Source organism: Penaeus japonicus, unplaced genomic scaffold (genome assembly GCF_977035675.1).
Source record: "Penaeus japonicus unplaced genomic scaffold, GWHDUDI00000001_assembly GWHDUDI00000019, whole genome shotgun sequence".
NCBI classification, from domain to species: Eukaryota; Metazoa; Arthropoda; class Malacostraca; order Decapoda; family Penaeidae; genus Penaeus; species Penaeus japonicus.
Window position 1 is genome coordinate 13,302,586 of NW_028234421.1, and position 20,000 is coordinate 13,322,585.

The 20,000-nt window shown below is 46.0% G+C and overlaps 1 protein-coding gene across 10 annotated transcripts in view; it reads left to right on the top strand.

The window, feature by feature from the left end:
• Positions 1-20,000, top strand: part of Prosap (SH3 and multiple ankyrin repeat domains prosap) — a 428,099-nt gene that overhangs the window by 358,836 nt on the left and 49,263 nt on the right. For 8 of the 10 annotated variants that reach the window (XM_086547401.1, XM_086547406.1, XM_086547404.1 and 5 more), the window contains one exon: positions 15,804-16,011. In XM_086547401.1, the coding sequence (XP_086403527.1) occupies positions 15,804-16,011 (208 nt within the window). Of the gene's footprint in view, positions 1-12,523; positions 12,998-15,803; positions 16,012-20,000 lie in introns of those variants that run through there. The other 2 variants (XM_086547405.1, XM_086547408.1) reach the window with 1 other exon arrangement.

Consider the following 20,000-nt stretch of genomic DNA (forward strand, 5'->3'; position numbering starts at 1 on the left):
GCGGCTGCCTTCGATCGCTTACGGATTCACCTCCTTATTAAAATCTCGTATGACCTCCATCCTCATCTAATCACAATATGCTAATTAGAGGATAATCCAGATATCCCGTTGTTGCAAGAATGCCATTCATGATCTTGCAATGCACTGACAGTTACCCAGATGCGATATTAGGAAAATTAGATTAATCAGACAGAGCAACGTTTACGGTCGGGAATTTCTCAGCTACAAAGAAATGAGAAGATAAAGAGGTAAATGATAAGCAAGTAAAATGAAAATTACATTAAGTAAGCAAAAACAAACGATATTTGTCTTTCTCTCTCTCTCTCTCTCTCTCTCTCTCTCTCTCTCTCTCTCTCTCTCTCTCTCTCTCTCTCTCTCTCTCTCTCTCTCTCTCTCTCTCTTTCTCTCTCTTTTCTCTCTCTTTTCTCTCTCTATCTATCTATCTCTCTCTCTCTCTCTCGCTCTCTCTCTCTCTCTCTCTCTCTCTCTGACTGGAAAAAAAAACAGAACGCAGAGAGCTGCGAAACGCAAGCGAGCGAGCGAAACGAAGCTCCCCACTGACGCAAGGGAGAGGAGAAGAGCGAGGGAGATAAGCGGGGAAGGAGGGGGAAATAGGGGAAAGGAAGGGAGGAGAGCCACGGCGGAGCTTATCTCGGACAGAAATGAATGGCGAGTTTCGTTTCCCTCCTCCGAGTGTGGATCAGTGGCAGAGGATTGATTAACACGGGGGTTGATGATGATGGTGGCTAATAGAGGGAGGGGAAGGGGGGAAAGGGGAGGGGGGCGAGGCGCAGGGGAGTTGGGGGATGGGTCGAAAGGTGGAGGGGGGGCGAGTTGGGGGAAGGGGAGGCAGAGGGTGGCGTAGGGTGGAGGTAAGGGGGGGGGGGGGCGAAAAAGAGGAGGGGATAGGGAGGGCGAAGGCGAGGAAGAGGCGAGAAAGGGGCAGGGGATGAAGGGTGGGGAAAAGAAGAGGGGAAGAACAACGAAAAGGAGAATGGGCGAGAAGGGCAAAATAAGAGAGGGAGAGGGTGCGAAGGATGGAAGAAGAGGGAGGGGATAGAGAATGGAAGTGGGTAGTGATGAGAGAAGGAAACATTGCTGTCGGTCTGGATTCAGCGAAGAGATAAAGAAGGGAACAGAAAATTAATCAGTGGAAGCGATAGATGATAAAGGATACAAGGGTGTGCACGAGGAAGAGAGGGATGACAAGACACGAATCAGGAGAGACAAAGGGACTGATAAAGAGATGAATAGATAACAAAACAAACTGATAAGAAAACGTTAGGGAACAACGTAACAGAGAATAAAGGAGACGAAGCATAATAAAAAGATTAAACATTAGGAAAATACGTAGTAAAGAATAAAGACGAAAAATAAGAAGAATAAAAAAAAACGTTGCAAAACTACGTATTAAAGAATAAAGGAAACGACCAATGAAAAAAGAGAAACAGCAAACGACGTAATAGAGAATATAGAAGAAGACGAAGAAAAATGAAAATAATAAACATTTGGAAATATAATAATAAATAATTAAGGAGACGAAGAATGAAAACAGAAAGCCGAATGAAAAATCACACTACACAATATGAAGGTAAACATATTTGACCATAGAGGAGCATATGTGAGGGGAGGAGACGCCGCTGATCTGAGGGCTGCCGAGGGGAGTCATGCTCAGCCCTTCTTTGAGGGGCGGGGGTGGGGGGGATTTTTTCTTTTTTTTTTTTTCCGTTTTGGCACTCTGGGGGGCGGGAGGAGGAGGGGGGGCCGAGGGGAAAAATGGATCTTGGGGAGGAGGGATGGGGCGGTGGGGGTGGCGGCTGAATTGAGGGAAAATGTAAATCAAGTGCAGGGACGTGAGGTAAGGGGAGCAAGCGAGGGAGAGGGAGGGAGAGAGGGAGAGGGAGAGGGACAGAGAGGGAGGGAGGGAGAGAGAGAGGAAGGGAGGGAGAGAGAGGGAGGGAGAGGGAGAGGGAGGGAGGGAGAGAGAGAGTACTCCACGCGTGAGGGGGAAGGGGGGATGAGTGAGTGTGAGTGAATGAGTGTGTGAGTCATTTTGATGAGTGAGGGGAGGGTGAGTTAATTTGGTGCTCTCGGAGGGGGTCTGAGGGGAGTTTTATGGGAAAGCTGTTTTTTTTCCTTTCTTTTTTACATGAAATTCTTGACAGCTCTGATAACCCGGCGATTGCGAATGTGTTATGCACGAACACACGCACACGCAGATACATACGCGCACAGACACACATGGAAACACAAGCTCATAAGAATCCAAATGCATATTTTTTTCTTTTTCTTCTTTCGTAACATTCTCCGTCTACCCTCCTTTTTCTTCTGTTTCCCTCCCTCCCTCTCCCCTCTCCCCTCTCCCTCCCTCTCCCTGCCCTCCCTCTCCCCTCCCTCTCTCTCCCTCCCTCCCTCTCTCTCCCTCCCTCCCTCCCTCCCTCCCTCCCTCCCTCCCTCCCTCCCAAACACGCATACCAGCACAAACAAACACACGGGATTCAGTCGCAAACAGGAACAATAACAAAGCCTCGACCAATAGTGACCGTGACCGTAAGCCCAGAATTAATCAGTGCAGTTGATTACACGAATACGAAACACCAAATTAACCCCTTTCTCTCTCTCTCTCTCTCTCTCTCTCTCTCTCTCTCTCTCTCTCTCTCTCTCTCTCTCTCTCTCTCTCTCTCTCTCCTCCCTCCTCTCCCTCTCTTTCTCTTTTCTCCTCTCTCTCTCTCTCTCTCTCTCTCTCTCTCTCTCTCTCTCTCTCTCTCTCTCTCTCTCTCTCTCTCTCTCTCTCTCTCTCTCTCCCTCTCTCTCATACTCCCCCTTTTTCCTCCTCTTTCCTCCCCTTATTCACCCTTCAGTTTCCCCTTCTCCGAGCTCTCTCTCCTATTCCCCTCGGACTCCTATTACTTTGCGCACGTGCTGCCTTCCCGCCAAAACAATTGAGGGGGGCGAGTGAGTCAGACTCGGAGGGGATGGGGGGGGGGTGAGGGGAAGACGAGGGGACGTACGCGAGGAGGGGAGATGGGAAGGGGACGGGGGAGAGGAGATGGGAAGGGGGTGAGGGAGAGGAGATGGGAAGGGGGTGAGGGGAGGGAAAGGAGAGAGGAGGGGAGGGGAGGAGAGGAATAGGGCGAAGGGGGGGGGGAGTTAAATGTAGAGGGGAAGGATTGAGAGAAGAGAAATATAAATCATGAGGATGACAATGATTCTATAGATAAATAAAGACGATAAAGAACAAAGAAAAGAAAAGAAACAACAAAAACAAGAGGAAGTAAAAAAACAAAAACAAAATATAAACCAGTGCTACGTAACAACACCAACAACAAAAATCAAACGAATCCGAAATCACGTTGATGAACAAAATTACCTCCCAATTATCTCTTAATAATCCTATTTAGAGTATCATTAATAACCCGCGTTAAAAGTGTTATACACGTGTTTTTTTTTTTTTTTTTTTTTTTTTATAATACACCTTTATTCTGAGTCTAACAGCCTGGCGATTAGAGGATAATGCATCATTTCGCAATTAGTAGTGATTGACTGGGACCCGGGACTGTTATCGATGCTATTGGCAATGCTAATTGCTTTCGTGATCGCAATAATGGAATCACTAATGAGAGGAAAAGAAAAGGAAAAAGGACGGTAATGGAAGGGATAAGGATTGTAGTCAATTAGCCGTGTTATATTTATTATTGTTAGCATTATTATTGTGATCATTGTTGTTGCGATTGTCATTGTTGTTATTATTATTATTGTCGTTGTTATTGTTGTTGGTATCATCATCATCATCGTCATGTTTTTTATTTTGTTTTTATTTTTCTGTTGATTCAATTTTGCGCGTATCGGGAATCATGCGTTATATCGTTGCTGTCGTTCTAGGGATAGACCAAACAAAAATATATATTTGGTAGAAGGACGACATAAGATGGCGACACACACTATTGGTCCAAGGTATTATGCGGCGTGATAGATGGCTGGCTCGCTCTCTTAACGATTTGATGGATTAATGACATTATTAGTTTAATCACGTGCTTACCGAATTCCCTTCTCCTATCCCCTTCTCTCTCTTTTGTCTTGTCTTCTCTTCTCTTCTATCCTCTCTTCTCTCTATCTCTCTACCTTTCTACTGCTTCGTTTTCTCCTTCTCCTCCTCCTCCACTTCTGTCTCTCTCGCTCTGCCTGTCTTCTTTTCCTTTCTACAAATTTATTTCCCCTCTCCATCCACCTATTCTCCCCTCCCTATCATCTGCCTCCCTTGTTCCCCTCCTTCCCCTCTTTACCCTCCTCTTTCCCTTCTCCCCCTCCTCCTTCCCCTCTCCCTTACCCCCCTTTTCTCAAAGACGGTGGTTCCCAACATGATCCAGCGTTATGGTAAGGCCATAACCCATAAGATATTTCGCAATTGGATGTGCAGCTACCAACGTCCCCCCCCCCCCACTCCCCCTAACCTAACCTCGATTTCCCCTCTGTCTCCATACTCCTACCTACCCCTAGCCCCCTCTACCCTCGCCTTCCCCCCTCCTCCCCTCAGAGTTCCTCGCCCCCCTTTTCTCCTTTTCCTCCTCAGCCCCCTTCCCCCGCCGTCTCCCCTAAGTCATGGCCAGTGCGAGGGAGATTGTCTTCTGACTTTCGACATGCCTAGGAAAGGAGGGAGGAAAAAAAAAAGAAGAATCCATATGAATGGTTATTGCCGCCGTCAAGACTTCTCTACCGCACTCCCCTCCCCTCCCCTGGTTCCCTCCCCCCTCACCTTTTCCCCGTTTCCCTGTCTTGTTCTCCCTCTTTTTTTTAAGCCTTTTTTTTTTATAGCATTTGTTTATTCTCTATTTCTTTACATCTATTTCTTTCTTTCACAATTTTTCTTCGCTAGCACCACCTTGTCTTCTTCGTCCTCTTCTTTATCTACACTCACTCCTCTTCCTCCACTTCCTTTCTCTCCTCCTCCCCCTCTCCTTATAACACTATCTCTCCCCGTCTCCCTCTCCCTCTCCCTCTCCATAGCTTTCCATCGTACCTTTATTTGTTTGTTTGTTTTTTTGTATGAAGTCATGTTCCTCCTCGCTTGGCCGTCGATGAACCGTGGCCGACCCGTGGATGGCAAACGGTCGCCGGAGTCATATGGAATGCCACATTAGAGCGACCATCCACAAACCATACACTCTCTATGATATTTGGGGGAGAGGGTTGGGCGGTTGGCCGGCGAGGGTAGGAGGGTTGGTGTAGGGAAAGGAAGGGGAGGAAAGGGGAGAGGGAGGGAATGGTGGGGAGATGGAAGGGGTGGAGGAGAGGAGGAGATGAGGAAGAGGAGGAAGAAGGCGGAATGGAAGAGGGAATGAGAGAGGATAGAAAAACCAGAGAGTAAAGAAGAGAAGGAAGGAATAGGAGGCCCTTCCTTTGTCTCTTTTTAGGGGTTGAGGGAAAAGGGGGAAAGAAGAGGAAGGGAGGAAGTAGAAATGGAAGAGGAGGAAAGGAAAAGGAAAAGTGGGGAAGAAGGAGAGGAGGAAGAGCATTGATATAAAGAAATCAGGGAAAGGAGAAGAAAAGGGGAGAGGAGGAGGAGACAACAAAGAAAAAGAAAAGAAAAGAAAGAGGAGGAGAAAAAACAAAGGGTGAAAGAATATGAACAGAAAAAGGGGGAGGAGGAGGAGAAAGAAGAAAGGATGAATATGAAAAAAGAGAAGAACAAGAAAAGAAAGAAGAGACGGAGGATAAAAAAGAGAAGACTCAACGGTAAGAAATAAATAACAGACGTAGCATAAAGAAGAGAATATGGAGGAGGTGATAACCGAGGAAACAACGTGATTAAGACGAGCAGGCTGGCAGTTACGAGTTCAGGGGGGAAGGGGGGGAAGAGGGTGAAAAGAAGAGGAGGGGGAGGAGAAAATGAAGAGGACGAGAAGAAAAAGGAGAAGGGGTGGAAAGGGAAGGAGAGGAGGAGGAAGAAGGGGAAGGGGAGGAAAGAGAAAGGGACGAAAGGGAAGAAGAGGGGGAGGAAAGAGAAGAGGAAGAAGGAGAATGGGAGGAAAGGGAAGAAGAGGAGGAGGAAGGAGAAGGGGAGGAAAGGAAGGAAGAAGAGGAGGAAGAAGGGGAAAGGGGTAGTTACTAGAGTTGTTCGAAATTGACTTCACGCGCCATGTATTTCATTATACGTATATTTTATCCTGTTATTTTGTCGTTGGTGACCATGTTTATTTGCTGGTCGCTGCGAAGTTGATGGGTATTTCAGCTGTGTGTGTGTGTGTGTGTGTGTGTGTGTGTGTGTGTGTGTGTGTGTGTGTGTGTGTGTGTGTGTGTGTGTGTGTGTGTGTGTGTATTTGTGTGTGTGTGTGTGTGTGTATTTGTGTGTGTGTGTGTGTGTGTGTGTGTGTGTGTGAGAGAGAGAGAGAGAGAGAGAGAGAGAGAGAGAGAGAGAAAGAGAAAGAGAATAAAATGCAAGTATTGTTAGCGTGCATGTGTGCCACGCCGGTCGAGGATTGGCAACACTGTCCTCCACAGAAAACGGGTCTTAAAGAGGAAGAGGGAAACTGGCACCGTGCCAAGATCTCGCGCCGGCACTTCCCTCCTCTTCCCTACCTCTCCTTTATTCTGCCGCCTCTCCTGCCCTCGCATCTTGTTCCTCCTTTTATCAGAATTCCCTCCTATGATCCTTGGTATATCCCCGTGGTCATCACTCGACTATTCTCGTATTCTCCACCATTATCACGTACGCTTATTCTCGTGTTATTATTGCTTGTGTCAATCCCGCTCGCGTTTGTTTACAGTCGTGTTGTTCATGATGCCTTCCCTCCCTCCCCTCCCCCCACTCTCCTCTCTCCTGGGTCCTCCCCCTCTCCTCCATCCCGGACTCTCTCCCTCCCTCTCTTCCTGCCATTGCCCCTCCCGTTTCTCCTAAGTCACTCCCCCTCCCCCTTTCTCCTATGTCACCCCCTCTTCTTCCTCCCTATGCCCCCCCCCCCTCTCCCCATGCTTCCCCTCACCCTCCTACTCCCTTCTCCTTATCCTCTCCTACCCTCTACCCTTCCCCCCCTTCCTCCGCCCGCCAGACAGATTGTCAGCAAAAGGCGCACATATTTCACGAATTTACCGAAGCAACGATATTTAACGATTGCATTAATTTCCCGCCTCTTGTCTGGACGCCAAAGCTTGAGATTGTACGTCGAGGGCGGTCGATGGCATTTGCATGTTTCCCGTGCCGGTGGCGTTGTACTTTTCTTCTTCTTCTTCTTCTTTGAGTGTGTGTGTGTGTGTGTGTGTGTGTGTGTGTGTGTGTGTGTGTGTGTGTGTGTGTGTGTGTGTTTGTGCAATCTGCTTGCGTAGATCATCCCCCTCATCAGCATTGAATTATTGACATTCTTATGGTCAGTTTTTGTCATGATGCTATTGTTGTTGTTGTTTAATTGCCGTTGTGTATGTCACTTGTTATAATCATTGTCAGTTTACAATAACAAGTTTAAAACTATGGTGTTTCACTATTATGATAACACGATATAGTGTGAACATTAGTGTAGTGTTGACATCTCTTGATATGTTATTGTAAAGATGATAATGTGAAGAAAGTTAGTAATTAGAACATCAGTATTTTTTTTTTTCGTTATAACTACTACCATAATTATTTCGATGATTATTTCCAGAAACAATAGAGGGCGTAAGAAAGATGAATCGTAATAAAAACGTTAGTTAAAATCTTCCCGCATAGCCTGCAGGGGGAAGGAGGAAGAGGGGGGGAGAGGAAGGGAGGGAGAAAAGGAGGAAGAGGAGGAGAGGGAGGGAAGAAGAGGGAAAAAGGGAGGGAGGAGGAAGAGGGAAAAAGGGAGGGAGGGAGGGTCTGAAGAGAAAGAACAGGGAATAAGAGATGTGAAAATAAAAGAATTATGGCTTGAGGGGAAATGAGACTAGTCGAAATGATGAAGGGGAAAAAGAGGGAAAAGATAAAGGGATTCCTTTTGCTATTATTATGACTGTCACTATTGTTATGATCACTACTACTGCCACCATCAGGCAACATTAATACCATTCCTTAGACCATTGCCATTATCATGACCACTATTGCCACTATCTCCATCATTATTACCATCACCCTCACTGCCATCATTACCATTATCATTGTCGTTACCGCCCCATCACCATTATCACCATTATCACCACCACCACTAAAAACACCACTGCCACCATTATCATCGTTACCAAAAACCACCACTATTATCTCTCACTACCATTTCCACCACCACTATAAACACAATCACAGTCACCACCAATATCATCACCACCACCACCATAGCATCCCTCCCTCCACCTCCGTCAGCCAGATGGGACACCTCAAGGGGATAGGTGGGAAGGGGGAGGGGAAAGTGGGGGAGGGGGTTGGGGGGATGGCCAACGCTGCATGTGTAATTCCTCCTTTTCCATAATTCAGAATGTCGAGCCACTAGTCCGCGGTCCTTTTCCTTGCCACTTTTCCCTCGATGTTTTATGCAAGTCCTACGGAACTTTTGAGACCGTTTCTAGGACGTGGGAGAAAGGGATGTAGGAGAGGGGGGAGGAGGGTGTGTGTATGTGGGAGAGGGAGGGTGTGTGTGTGTGTGTGGGAGGGGGAGGGGATGTGTGTGTGTGTGTGTGTGTGTGTGTGTGTGTGTGTGTGTGTGTGTGTGTGTGTGTGTGTGTGTGTGTGTGTGTGTGTGTGTGTGTGTCCACCCTCGCTTCGACCCCTCCTCTCCCCTCTTTCACTTTTTAATTATCATCAGATTTTTATTTTCGTTCTCACGATTAATCACTGGAACCTTTTAGCGTGAGATTCCTTACGACCAAGTCCAAATAATTTCCCTGGCTATTACGGAATTTAAGAGCAAGGTGCTTACAGCCCGCACAGACACGGGGGAGGGGGTTAGGGGGGAGGGGAAGAGAGGGAAGAGGGAGGGTTACGTGCGGACTCCCCCCACCCCCATCTCTCTTCCTTCCTGCCTTTTTGTTTTATTTCTTTTAGTCTCTGTTCGTTGCTTTAAAGAGGATTTTCATGTATAATCTCTCTCTCTCTCTCTCTCTCTCTCTCTCTCTCTCTCTCTCTCTCTCTCTCTCTCTCTCTCTCTCTCTCTCTCTCTCTCTCTCTCTCTCTCTCTCTCACTCCCTCTTCTTCCCTCTCTCACTCTCTCACTCTCTCACTCCCTCTTCTTCCCTCTCTCCCTCTTCCCCCTTCTCTCTCTCTCTCTCCCTCTCTCCTTTTACTTATTTCCTCCCCTTGCTCTTTCTCCGCCTTTTGTCATGCAAACGAATGTTAGTTACGCCCAGAGGAAGGATGGCGTCCAACTTATGTGTGCAAATATTTTCGTGGATTAATATTTTATACACTTTGCACATGCATCCTTGCACAAGCATTTTCGTGCACACAGACTGTATGTGGACGCATACGTATACATGCTACCTTTCAGAGTTCCCCCCCCCCCTTTTTTCCCTTCATCTTATGTACGTTCACTAATGTATATTTTCTTCTATTTTATTAAACTAATTCTCCCCGACATGACTCTCTTTCTCTTGTCTCTCTCCTCCCCCGCCTCTTTCTTTCTCTCTCTTCTCCAACCTCTCTCTATTTCTCTTTCCTCCCCAACCTCTCTCTTTCTCTCTCCTCCCTAACCTCTCTCTCCTCCCCTTACCTCCCTCTCTCTCTCTCCTCCCCCACCTCTCTCTCTCTCTCCTCTCCCACCTCTCTTTCTCCCCTCCCCCCCTCTGCGTCTCTCCCCCCTCCCTCTCCCCCTTTCTCCACCCCCTCCTCCTCATCTTTCTCTACTTCCCTATCCTTCCCTAACCTTCTCCTTCCTCCCCCCCCCCCGGCAAGGAAATATGACTTTGTAGATACCACTAGATATCTCAGAAACCCCGCAGGAGTAAGAGATTCGGCAACGGGTGGATTACCTGCGTCAGGTGTGGAGATTAGTGTATTAAACTGCGAGAGACAGTATCTATCGCCTGAATGAATGCGCCGTTTTGTGGGAGAGAGGAAGGGAGATACTGCAAAGGAAATTGGGGAGAGATAAATAGGGGGTGAGAGAGAGAGAGAGAGAGAGAGAGAGAGAGAGAGAGAGAGAGAGAGAGAGAGAGAGAGAGAGAAGAGGAAGAGAGAGGAAGAAAGAAAGAAGGAAGGAGAGAGAGAGAGAGAGAGAGAGATGGAGAGAGGAGAGAGAGAGAGAAGGGAAGAGGAGAGACAGAAGAGCGAGAAGGAGAGAGAGAGAGAGAGAGAGAGAGAGAGAGAGAGAGAGAGAGAGCGAGAGAGAGAGCGAGAGCGAGAGCGAGAGAGAGAGAGAGAGAGAGAGAGAGAGAGAGAGAGAGAGAGAGAGAGAGAGATTCAGACAGACAGACATGCAAATATCCTAAAAAATAGAAAACATAAAGAATATGTATCTAAACTAATAGGCAAGTGTAAATAAACAAAAGGAAAAGGTCCACAAATTCGACACCATTCGCCGGACTCTCAATTTAGTGCTAACAAGGGAACCGCCATTACCTCGAATGTTGCCTTTTCCCGCCTTTTTGTACATTTTTTTTCACTTTATTTTTTCTCGTTTCGTCTTTCTTTAGAGCTAATAATTTGTTTGTATGAAAGATTCGATGAAAGCTGCAACTTGATTCATTGTATTGATTCGGTATGGTAATTGACACGGCAAGAGGAGAAGAGTATGTGTGTGTGTGTGTGTGTGTGTGTGTGTGTGTGTGTGTGTGTGTGTGTGTGTGTGTGTGTGTGTGTGTGTGTGTGTGTGTGTGTGTGTGTGTGTGTGTGTGACCTTGAACCTCTCCTCTCACACTTGGGTCGCGGAAAGTCAAGAGGATTGGGGCGGGAAAATGTTAGGTCAAGAGAATACAAGGCCTCCTGCTGACGTAGGTAACGGTCACTTCATCGGATTGTGGGCCTCCCTGAAACAAACACACACACACCCAAGCATCACATATGCACGTTCACACACACACACACACACACACACACACACACACACACACACACACACACACACACACACACACACACACACACACACACACACACACACACACACAGACGGACCTGTAACAAAATGACACAAATACCCTTTCATTACCAAATACTCATTCGAGTCCAAAGGGTAGAAAAGGAGGAACGGGGGGGGGGGTAGAGGAAGAGGGGGATACATTCTTACCCCACCCCACCTCCACCCCCACCATAAACAAGAAAACATTCTACAGAGCGTTACTCACGGAAAGCTGTTGCTTAAGATATAGATAAGGACAATTTACAGAAGGTTGTTGATATATCTCTGTTATCAAGTTGCTGAAAATGCGGGGATTGTTCATGGTGGTGATGTCAGCAGTAGCGATAAATCACAGGATGTTTAGCGGTTAAATCGTCTTAGGTGATATTAATGTGAAATTTGCAATGATCATAGTGATTATGATATTGGCGATGATAATGGAAGTTGCACAGAATAACTAAACGGAGTAAAAATTATTTTTCAATATTTTTGCAACTATCAGTATTGCTTTAATCATTATACAGTATCGATATTAAGGATAAGGAAGCCATTTTAACCATACTTGGGAGTGGAAGTTGAAATAATGATTTAATAATTAACACGTCGGAGATGTTAATGATAATAACAGTTATGATGATGATACTCACGGTTGCATTTTGAAGGTAATAACGACCTTAACGTCACCTAAACATTCCTTTCTGTGTAGAAATACCTTGAATTCCACACGTGAGTCAGGCAATTGCGCCAGTGATAGCATCGGCGGGAGAGCAAGTAAATCGACTCCGTTCCCATGAACTGAAGAGTGAGTCATAATGAATTGGTTCCGATTAGCTGCAAATAGCTGCGTCTTAAGTTATCAGTCTTGAGTCAGAGATGCGGATGATGGCTCACTGATTGTTAGTTGATATCAATATTAAGTGACTAATTTGTTATCGACCAGGCCTACGCAAGGTCTACGCCTTCAGTTAACAGTGACTCACCTAAACGGCAACACTGTGAGCTACTGATTATTCGCATGAAGATATATGTTTGAGAGCGGAAGACTTGGCTTACTGATTCTTGAAGAAGAAAGGAGGAATGGGAGAGTGTGATATTTCGTACCCAGGGCGTGGACGAACTCAGTAAAATACGCAGTTGACATAAATCTTTCTAAGGCATCAATGACGACCTTATCGTATGATAACTATGTTTTTACGTACATGTGGAGGCTAATTATTGTTTGTTTTTCTCTCTCTCTTTAAATTGGAACGTATGTACTTTATGATTTATGTATTGTTGATAGAGTTAAGATCAGCTTTGAGTCATGTGTGCTTCCATTCTTTTAAAAGAAGAAATCATACCATGGTTGAGAGTTTTTGTGTGCGGATTTAGGGCAAAAAACTGAACCGCGAGGCGGCGCTCGTTGGTCGAAGCAATTGTGAAATGACACCGAATTATTGTGAAATAAAACGCACGCTGTTGATAACGTTTAAGGGGCCTCCAGACATCTTATCAGCACATTTAACTTTATCTATGAATGGCTAGTTCGTCACACCCAAATTTACCTCCAGTGCTGAACAGTCGTTGAACAGACCCGGGTTCGTCTGCGGATTCCGTCTGCGGTTCGAGTGGACTGCCTGTTGGCGAATCCTGCCCGCTTTTGTTTGTGTTTTGAAGTTGCTCAGTGTGAAAATGGGGCCGTCGTTGCTGCGGCATTCTTCGCGGGCCTGTGATTACATCTAGCGTTTCGCAGTGAGATCGGAAAAATGACTAACATGACGCTTTTATCGTGCGAGAAGTGGGAGTGCGACTGAGACTGATCTGTAGCTAGGGAATGAGGACTTCAGGCCGCCAAAATGGAATCATGCAGAAGGCGGATTTAGACTTTAGACAGTTTTTTCAAAGTTGGAGTTAAATGTTTAGAAAGGGAGAAAAGGAATCTGCAGAGACTCAGCGATAAGAAAAAAGAAAAACATGAGGCTTATAATTGGTCCAAAGGAAATGTTTCCTGGGAACATAGAATGGTAAGATTTAAAAGTTGATTTCGTTTCTTTTGAAAATAGAAAGTTGTAACGTTTATTTTTGATGAAGCAAAACAAAGCTCATCTTGCGGAGTTGATGGTTAATAGGTGACTGCATGCAATCTCTAGTTTCCTAATTGAATTCATTATTTACATGCTGTTAGACACAAACGAACAAAATAATTTGCAGTGTATGGACAAAAAACTGTAGATGTATCTAGGAATATTTTTAAAGGGAGAAAAAAAAACAGGTAAAATAAAACGACATCTTTTCGAAGTTTTTTTTCTTCTTCTGTCGAGGGAAATTACAAATTAATCTTGGTCTGCGTGGTTGTTTCGATATTCTAGAAGTTTGTTCATGTAATACTCTTGCTCGCTGAGGATTAGGCTTACCAAATGCGCTGTGCCAAAGGAAATATTAGAGTGGAAAAAGTCGATTATTTCTTTGGGTAACTGTCGTTGTCGGCTTTGTTATTTTGCTCTGTTTATGTCGTCACCGTTGTGAGGTAAACCAACAATAGTGTAAGATTCTTGCTGATTCTTGTCAACAAAACAGCAACGAAGGAAAATGCAGGAAAACACGAATATGCTTATTCGTGTGTTACCAAGTATAAAATCTTAAGCTCGTCCCCCTATTCTCTTCTTTCCTCTTTTCAACCCTTCTCTTCGCATTTTTCGCATCTTCCCAACTTTTTTAAAACTCTTTTGCTATTCTCCATCTCTCCTCACCCCAGCTTCAATGTATATCATTTCTTCTCTCATACTCTCATTTCTCCTTTTCTTTCCTCTCCTCTCCTCTCATTTCCCCTCCTCTCTTCTCCTTTCCCTTCCTCTCTTTTCCTTTCCCCTCCTCTCTTCTCCTTTCCCCTCCTCTCTTCTCCTTTTCCCTCCTATCTTCTCCTTTCCCCTCCTCTCTCCTCTTTTCGCCTCTGCTCTTCTCCTTTTCCCTCCTCTCTTCTCCTCTTCCCTCCTCTCTTCTCCTCTTCCCTCCTCTCTTCTTCTCTTCCCTCCTCTCTTCTCTTCCCTCCTCTCTTCTCCTTTCCCCTCCTCTCTTCTCCTTTTCCCTCCTCTCTTCTCCTTTTGCCTCTTCTCTTCTCCTTTCGCCCCCTCTCTTCTTTTCTCTTCTCTTTTCTTTACCTCTTCATCTCCGCCTTCATTTTCTTCCTTCTTTTCAGCCCCCAATAAAATTGGCGCCGTTTTGACGCGTTTAAGCCTACCACAGACCGTAAATAGACATAAAAATTGTAAGCTTTTTTATAATTTCATTATCTTTTCAATTTATACCACGGTTTAAGTGTTCATACATTCTTGAACTTCATATTTAGGCCTATTCTGATAAGATATTTTTTTCTCTAGAGGCTTTTAAGATTTCACTTTATCTTTGCGTGAGTTCTTTATCTTCATACACGCGCGCGCGCGCGTTTGTGTGTGTGTGTGTGTGTGTGTGTGTGTGTGTGTGTGTGTGTGTGTGTGTGTGTGTGTGTGTGTGTGTGTGTGTGTGTGTGTGTGTGTGTTTGTTTTTTAATTGTCATAATGTCATTACTCTTTGCCCCGTTATCGTTATCGTTTTGTTATTGTTCATGTTACTCTTGTTGATGTTCTAGTTACAACGCATCGTGAGGCTAGTCCATTTCCGCCGAAGTATTTTTGCTTGTCACATCATCGCCATGCGTTTCTAGCCGCGCGCTGTTAGCATTGTTCCCTCGACTATGATTGTCTTTATTACTTTAATTACACCTAACGACATCTTCGGACGTGCCGTGCGTGCAGTGGCGTCTTATCTCGGGAGACATCGCCATGAACATTCCGATCCTGTCCTTCGTTCGTGCAATTACGGAATGGTAATTGTACTATCGGGGGTGTGGCTATTGTCAAGTGTGACGTCAGAGTTATATGGGGGAAAGGAGGTGTTGACAGAAGGGAGGAAGAGGAAGAAAATTGATTTTTTTTTTTTTGTGGTTAAGGGGCGTGGGGGTTTTAAATATTTAGTCCCTCATCCCGATTCTCCTTTTCCTCCCTCTTTTCTTCCCCTGTCCAATATCTCCCCCCGTCCCCTCCTTCCATCTCTCCTCGGTCTTCTCCCCTTTCCCTCCCATGTCTCTCCTCCCCCCTCTCTCATTTCATTTCATCTATTCACATCCCCTCTCTCCCTTCATCTCCCCCACTCCGCTCTCCCCCTTCACCCCCTCTTCCTCTCCCTCGTTCACCCTCTCTCCCCCCCTTCACCCTCTCTCCCTTTCGCCCCTTCTTCCTCTCCCTCCTTCAAACCTTCTCCCTCTCCCTCCTTCACCGCTTCACCCCTTCTCCGCTTCACCCCCTCCCCATTTACCCCTTCTCCCTCTCCCTCCATCACTCCCCTCTCCCTTTATCTCCCTCCTTCTCCCTCTGTATCGCTCTCATCCCGTTCTCTTCTCACCATTGTGGACGTATTTATGTTGGCTATCGGTAGGCAAATCCGATCTGTTTTCACACCTTTTGGTTACTTGATAGGACTGTGGGTGAGGGTGAGTATAATACCGTAAGCATATCCCTTCCTACCCATGTGTTTGGTTATTCCCGTGTTTGGTTCTTTTTCGCGCTCTGTCTCTCTCTCTCTCTCTCTCTCTCTCTCTCTCTCTCTCTCTCTCTCTCTCTCTCTCTCTCTCTCTCTCTCTCTCTCTCTCTCTCTCTCTCTCTCTCTCTCTCTCTCTCTCTCTCTGTGTGTGTGTCTTTCTGTCTTTCCCATCTCGTTTTATCACATAATTTATTGTTTTTTCTATTGTGCTTTGCCTGACCTTCGACGCCCTCATCTTTGACCTCTCTTCCTTAGGTCCCGGAGCACCGTCATGGAGGACGGGGTCAGCGTGAGCTCGGCCTCGGGGTCGGCCGGCGCCGGGTCGTCCTCGGCCTCCAGTGTGGGCGACGAGGTAGTGCTCAGGATCAACGTGCCGGAGCTCAAGGTCGAGAAGTGCCTCCAGTTCCACAAGGACGACCTGGTGTGGGACGTCAAGCAGCAGGCCCTGGCGGCGCTTCCTAAGGTAAAGCTCGAGCGGGACTTCGGTTCTTAGGCTAAAGGAGGTAAAGAAGGGAAGGGAACATGTGACGTGATTGGTGAATGATTACGAGGGGGAGTTGAGCTCGAGAAAGGGAAAGGAGGATTAAGATCCCCCGAAGATGTTACTCCGTTGGAGGATGGAGTAGGATGTCGAGTCTCGGGGCTCCGGGAAGAGGTAACGTATGTGTGTGTGTACCCTTTCTGCACCGCCAGCGCCGCCCGTGTCCTTCCGCAGGAGATACGAAGGGCGGGGCATCTTGGCGGTGCCTCCGACTACTAACATGTCCTTCTTTCAGCTGTCTCCTCTCTCTATGGAACAGTGTCATGAATCTTTTCGTATGATTAAGCTTCCTTTTTTCACTGTCTTTCACTGTTCTCTCTCCCGCCGTGCACACTTACACGAGGCTATGATTTTGAGCTTTGGAATTCAAAATTTGACTGCTCTTCCCCCCTTACTTTTTAACGTGTATGTACAATAGGCAAGAATCTAATGGCTTTGCCTTTAAAATATGTAAATTCTCTCAAAGATAAATTCCATGCACTTGATACCTGTTAACCTTATCACCATAATGAAGATAAGAAGAACTTCCCTCTTTACTTTATTGTCTCTTCGTTTAAGTAACAATTTCGTACTCTTAAAGGTGTCTTTTCTGTATATAGTTCACTGTACCTAACAACTGATGTGTAAGATAATGTGCCCATTCTATGTGTGCCCAAGTGTAACCCCCAACCCGTCACCAGCACACTCTTTGGACTTACATTTGTGTTGTGTACACCACCCACGCCCACACTCTTGAATGGGTCTTGTGCACCACCTAAGGAAACGCCTTCCCAACCAGTCAGCGTTTCAGGTTTTCTCTCTCTGGCGTCTGCGAATCAGGGCTCTTAGTCCCTTTGAAAATTTAGACGAATGGACAAAGGAATTAGATGCCCGGGAGTTTTCAGGAGATGCTGACTAGTTATCAGATACACTCGAGATCACACTGCCGTCTTTTACCTGATCTCTTGTTGTCTTTAGGTGTTTTATTTTTTTCCCCTTCTTGCCCTGTCTGTCGGATCATCAACATCATACATTTTTCGCTGTATTATACACACTGTTCATCATACTGACCTGGTTATGTGTCCCTGTGTATTTTCTCCTCTGTTCGTATATCACGAGTGTTCTCATACTCTCAATTCTACATATCTAATCTTAGTTAATATAAACAAAAGAGTCTAGATTAAGTACCTGTAAGAGTTATCTCACTCTCTGAATCTGTGCACCTGCACATGCACAACCGTGCTTATGGACAAACACATCCACGCTACATTCACTCACACACTCTTGCACACACTCCCATTCACATTCAAATTGGTTCCGATACTTTTCTTAACGAGAACAAAATACAATTTCCAAGCCCTGGTTTATTTTTTTAGGCACCTGTTACATAGGCAAACTTAGGGATGCCAGAAGTGTTCAAGGGAAAAAAATGGTCGCGTTTCGAGTTGAGGCCACATGAGCAACTCCTTTGATCTTGTTCTTCCAGCTGATTATCCCGTTCAGGCTTTGAATTTCAGTTCTACCCCTTCCATCTAGACCCCCCCCCCCCTCCCTGCTCTCTCTCTCTTTCTCTCTCCCTCTCCCTCTCCCTCTCCCTCTCCCTCTCCCTCTCCCTCTCCCTCCTTCCCTCTTTCCCTCTTTCCCCCTTTCCCCCTTTCCCTCTCTTCCTTCCTCCCTCTCTCCCTCCTTCTTTCCCTCCCTCCCTCCTCACCTTCCTCCCACACCCTACCCTTCCTCCCCGCTCCCTTTCTCCTCCTGCTTTCCCTCCCCTCCCCCATCCCCTCTCCCTCCCTTCAGATCCTTTTCCTGATTCCGTATGCATAGGATTCTCCGGAATTTCCCTCTTATATGTGTTCACTTCCTTCAACCAGCTCAAGGCAGGATCCTACTCTTTAGGACTTTTAGGTTGAGGAAAGGAGGAGGAGGAGGAGGAGGAGGAGGAGGAGGAGGAGGAGGAGGAGGAGGAGGAGGAGGAGGAGGAGGAGGAGGAGGAGAAGGAGAAGGAGGAGGAGGAGGAGGAGGAGGAGGAGGAGGAAGGTGGAGGGCGGCGGCGGAAGCTGGTCTCAATGTCTTTTTGATCACTATCACTCTCTCTTTCTCTCTCTCTCTCTATCTCTCTCTCTCTCTCTCTCTCTCTCTCTCTCTCTCTCTCTCTCTCTCTCTCTCTCTCTCTCTCTTCTCTCTCTCTCTCTCTCTCTCTCCTTCTCTTCTCTCTTCTTCTCTCTCTTTCTCTTCTCTCTCTTCTTCTTCTCTTCTCTCTCTCTCTCTTTCCTTCCTCCCATCTCCTCCTCCTCCTCCTCCTCCTCCTCCTCCTCCTCCTCCTCCTCCTCCTCCTCCTCCTCCTCCTTCCTCAACATCCTTTTTGCATTTGTGGTTTTACGTCATACCACGTGCTGTTACCTGTGTCTTCTCCGACTGTTGATTTGTTTTCGTTCGTTCCTTCGGTGTTTACCCCGAACAGCTGACGGCGACTCTTTTTGTTGCCTTCGCCTTCAACCTGGCAATGTCTGAATCCCTGTCTTTTTGGACCTATATATATTTTTTTTTCTATTTGTATATACATTTTTTGTAGACCAAATTTTCAACCCACATTTCGGTGGGTGAATAGTAATAGGCATAGATTTGAGTTTGTATTTTTCTTTCTTTCTTTTTTTCTTTTTTTGGCATGCCCAGTCAAGGAGGGGATGACAGGGATGGGCAGGGCAGGGCAGGGCAGGGCAGGGCGGGGCAGGGCAGGGCGAGAGGAGGACGTGGCGAGGAGGGGCAAGCTCAAGCCACGCCGAACACGAGACTGATAACGTGCTCCCTTATCGAGATCTTGGCCAAGTGCTCTTATCTGTTGTTCATCCGCCTTCCCGGCCGGCTACTGCTCCTCGGCCTTCTGTTTCTCGTTCACGTGCATGCCTCTCTGATTTTCGTTGTGGGAGTCTGTCTGAGTCTCTCTCTCTTTTTTTCTCTCTCTATCTCTTTCTTTTTCTTTCTTTCTCTCACTTTCTTTCTTATTTTCTTTTTCTTTTTTTCTTTTTCCTTCTCTCACTTTCTCTTTCTTTTTTTTCTCTTTCTTCACTCTCTCTCTCTCTCTCTCTCTCTCTCTCTCTCTCTCTCTCTCTCTCTCTCTCTATATATATATATATATATATATATATATATATATATATATATATATATATATATATATCTGTCCCCTCTCTCTGACTTTTCTGAACACGTCGATAGATTGCTTGCTTAGATTGCTTGTGTAGTTGCACTTTCCCTCCAGACCAGACGGATTTCGTTGGTGTATTTAGTGATTTAGTTGGTGTTCCTGCAGTCTGGGCCTTGGCTTGTATTGTAGGGATATTATAGATCGGCTTTATTTGCTTATTGGTTAAGGGCATCTGAATCCTTGTTCCTTTTATCTTCTCTGTCTCTCTCTTTCTCTCTCCCCTTCTCTCTTTCTTTCTTTCTCTCTGTTTTATCTCTCTCTCTCTTTCTTTCTCTCTCTCTCTCTCTCTCTCTCTCTCTCTCTCTCTCTCTCTCTTTATCTCTCTCTCTCTTTATCTCTTTCTCTCTTTATCTCTCTCTCTATATATCTCTCTCTCTCTCTTTATCTCTTTCTCTCTTTATCTCTTTCTCTCTTTATCTCTCTCTCTCTCTCTCTCTCTCTCTCTCTCTCTCTCTCTCTCTCTCTCTCTCTCTCTCTCTCTCTCTCTCTCTCTCTCTCTCTCTTCACCCGTCCTTGCTAACGCACTTTAACTGTATTTTTACTTTCTCCCTAGACCCGCCAGGCCATACATCAGAACAGCCTCTGACTGCTGTACATAATTAGTCATTTTCCAATTGGCATTTGGATGTTACTATCGTCTACATATATCTGTTACATGTAAATATGCACATTGATGGTCATCTGCAACCATACCCATTTATTCTAGACTCACCACACACATTTTCTG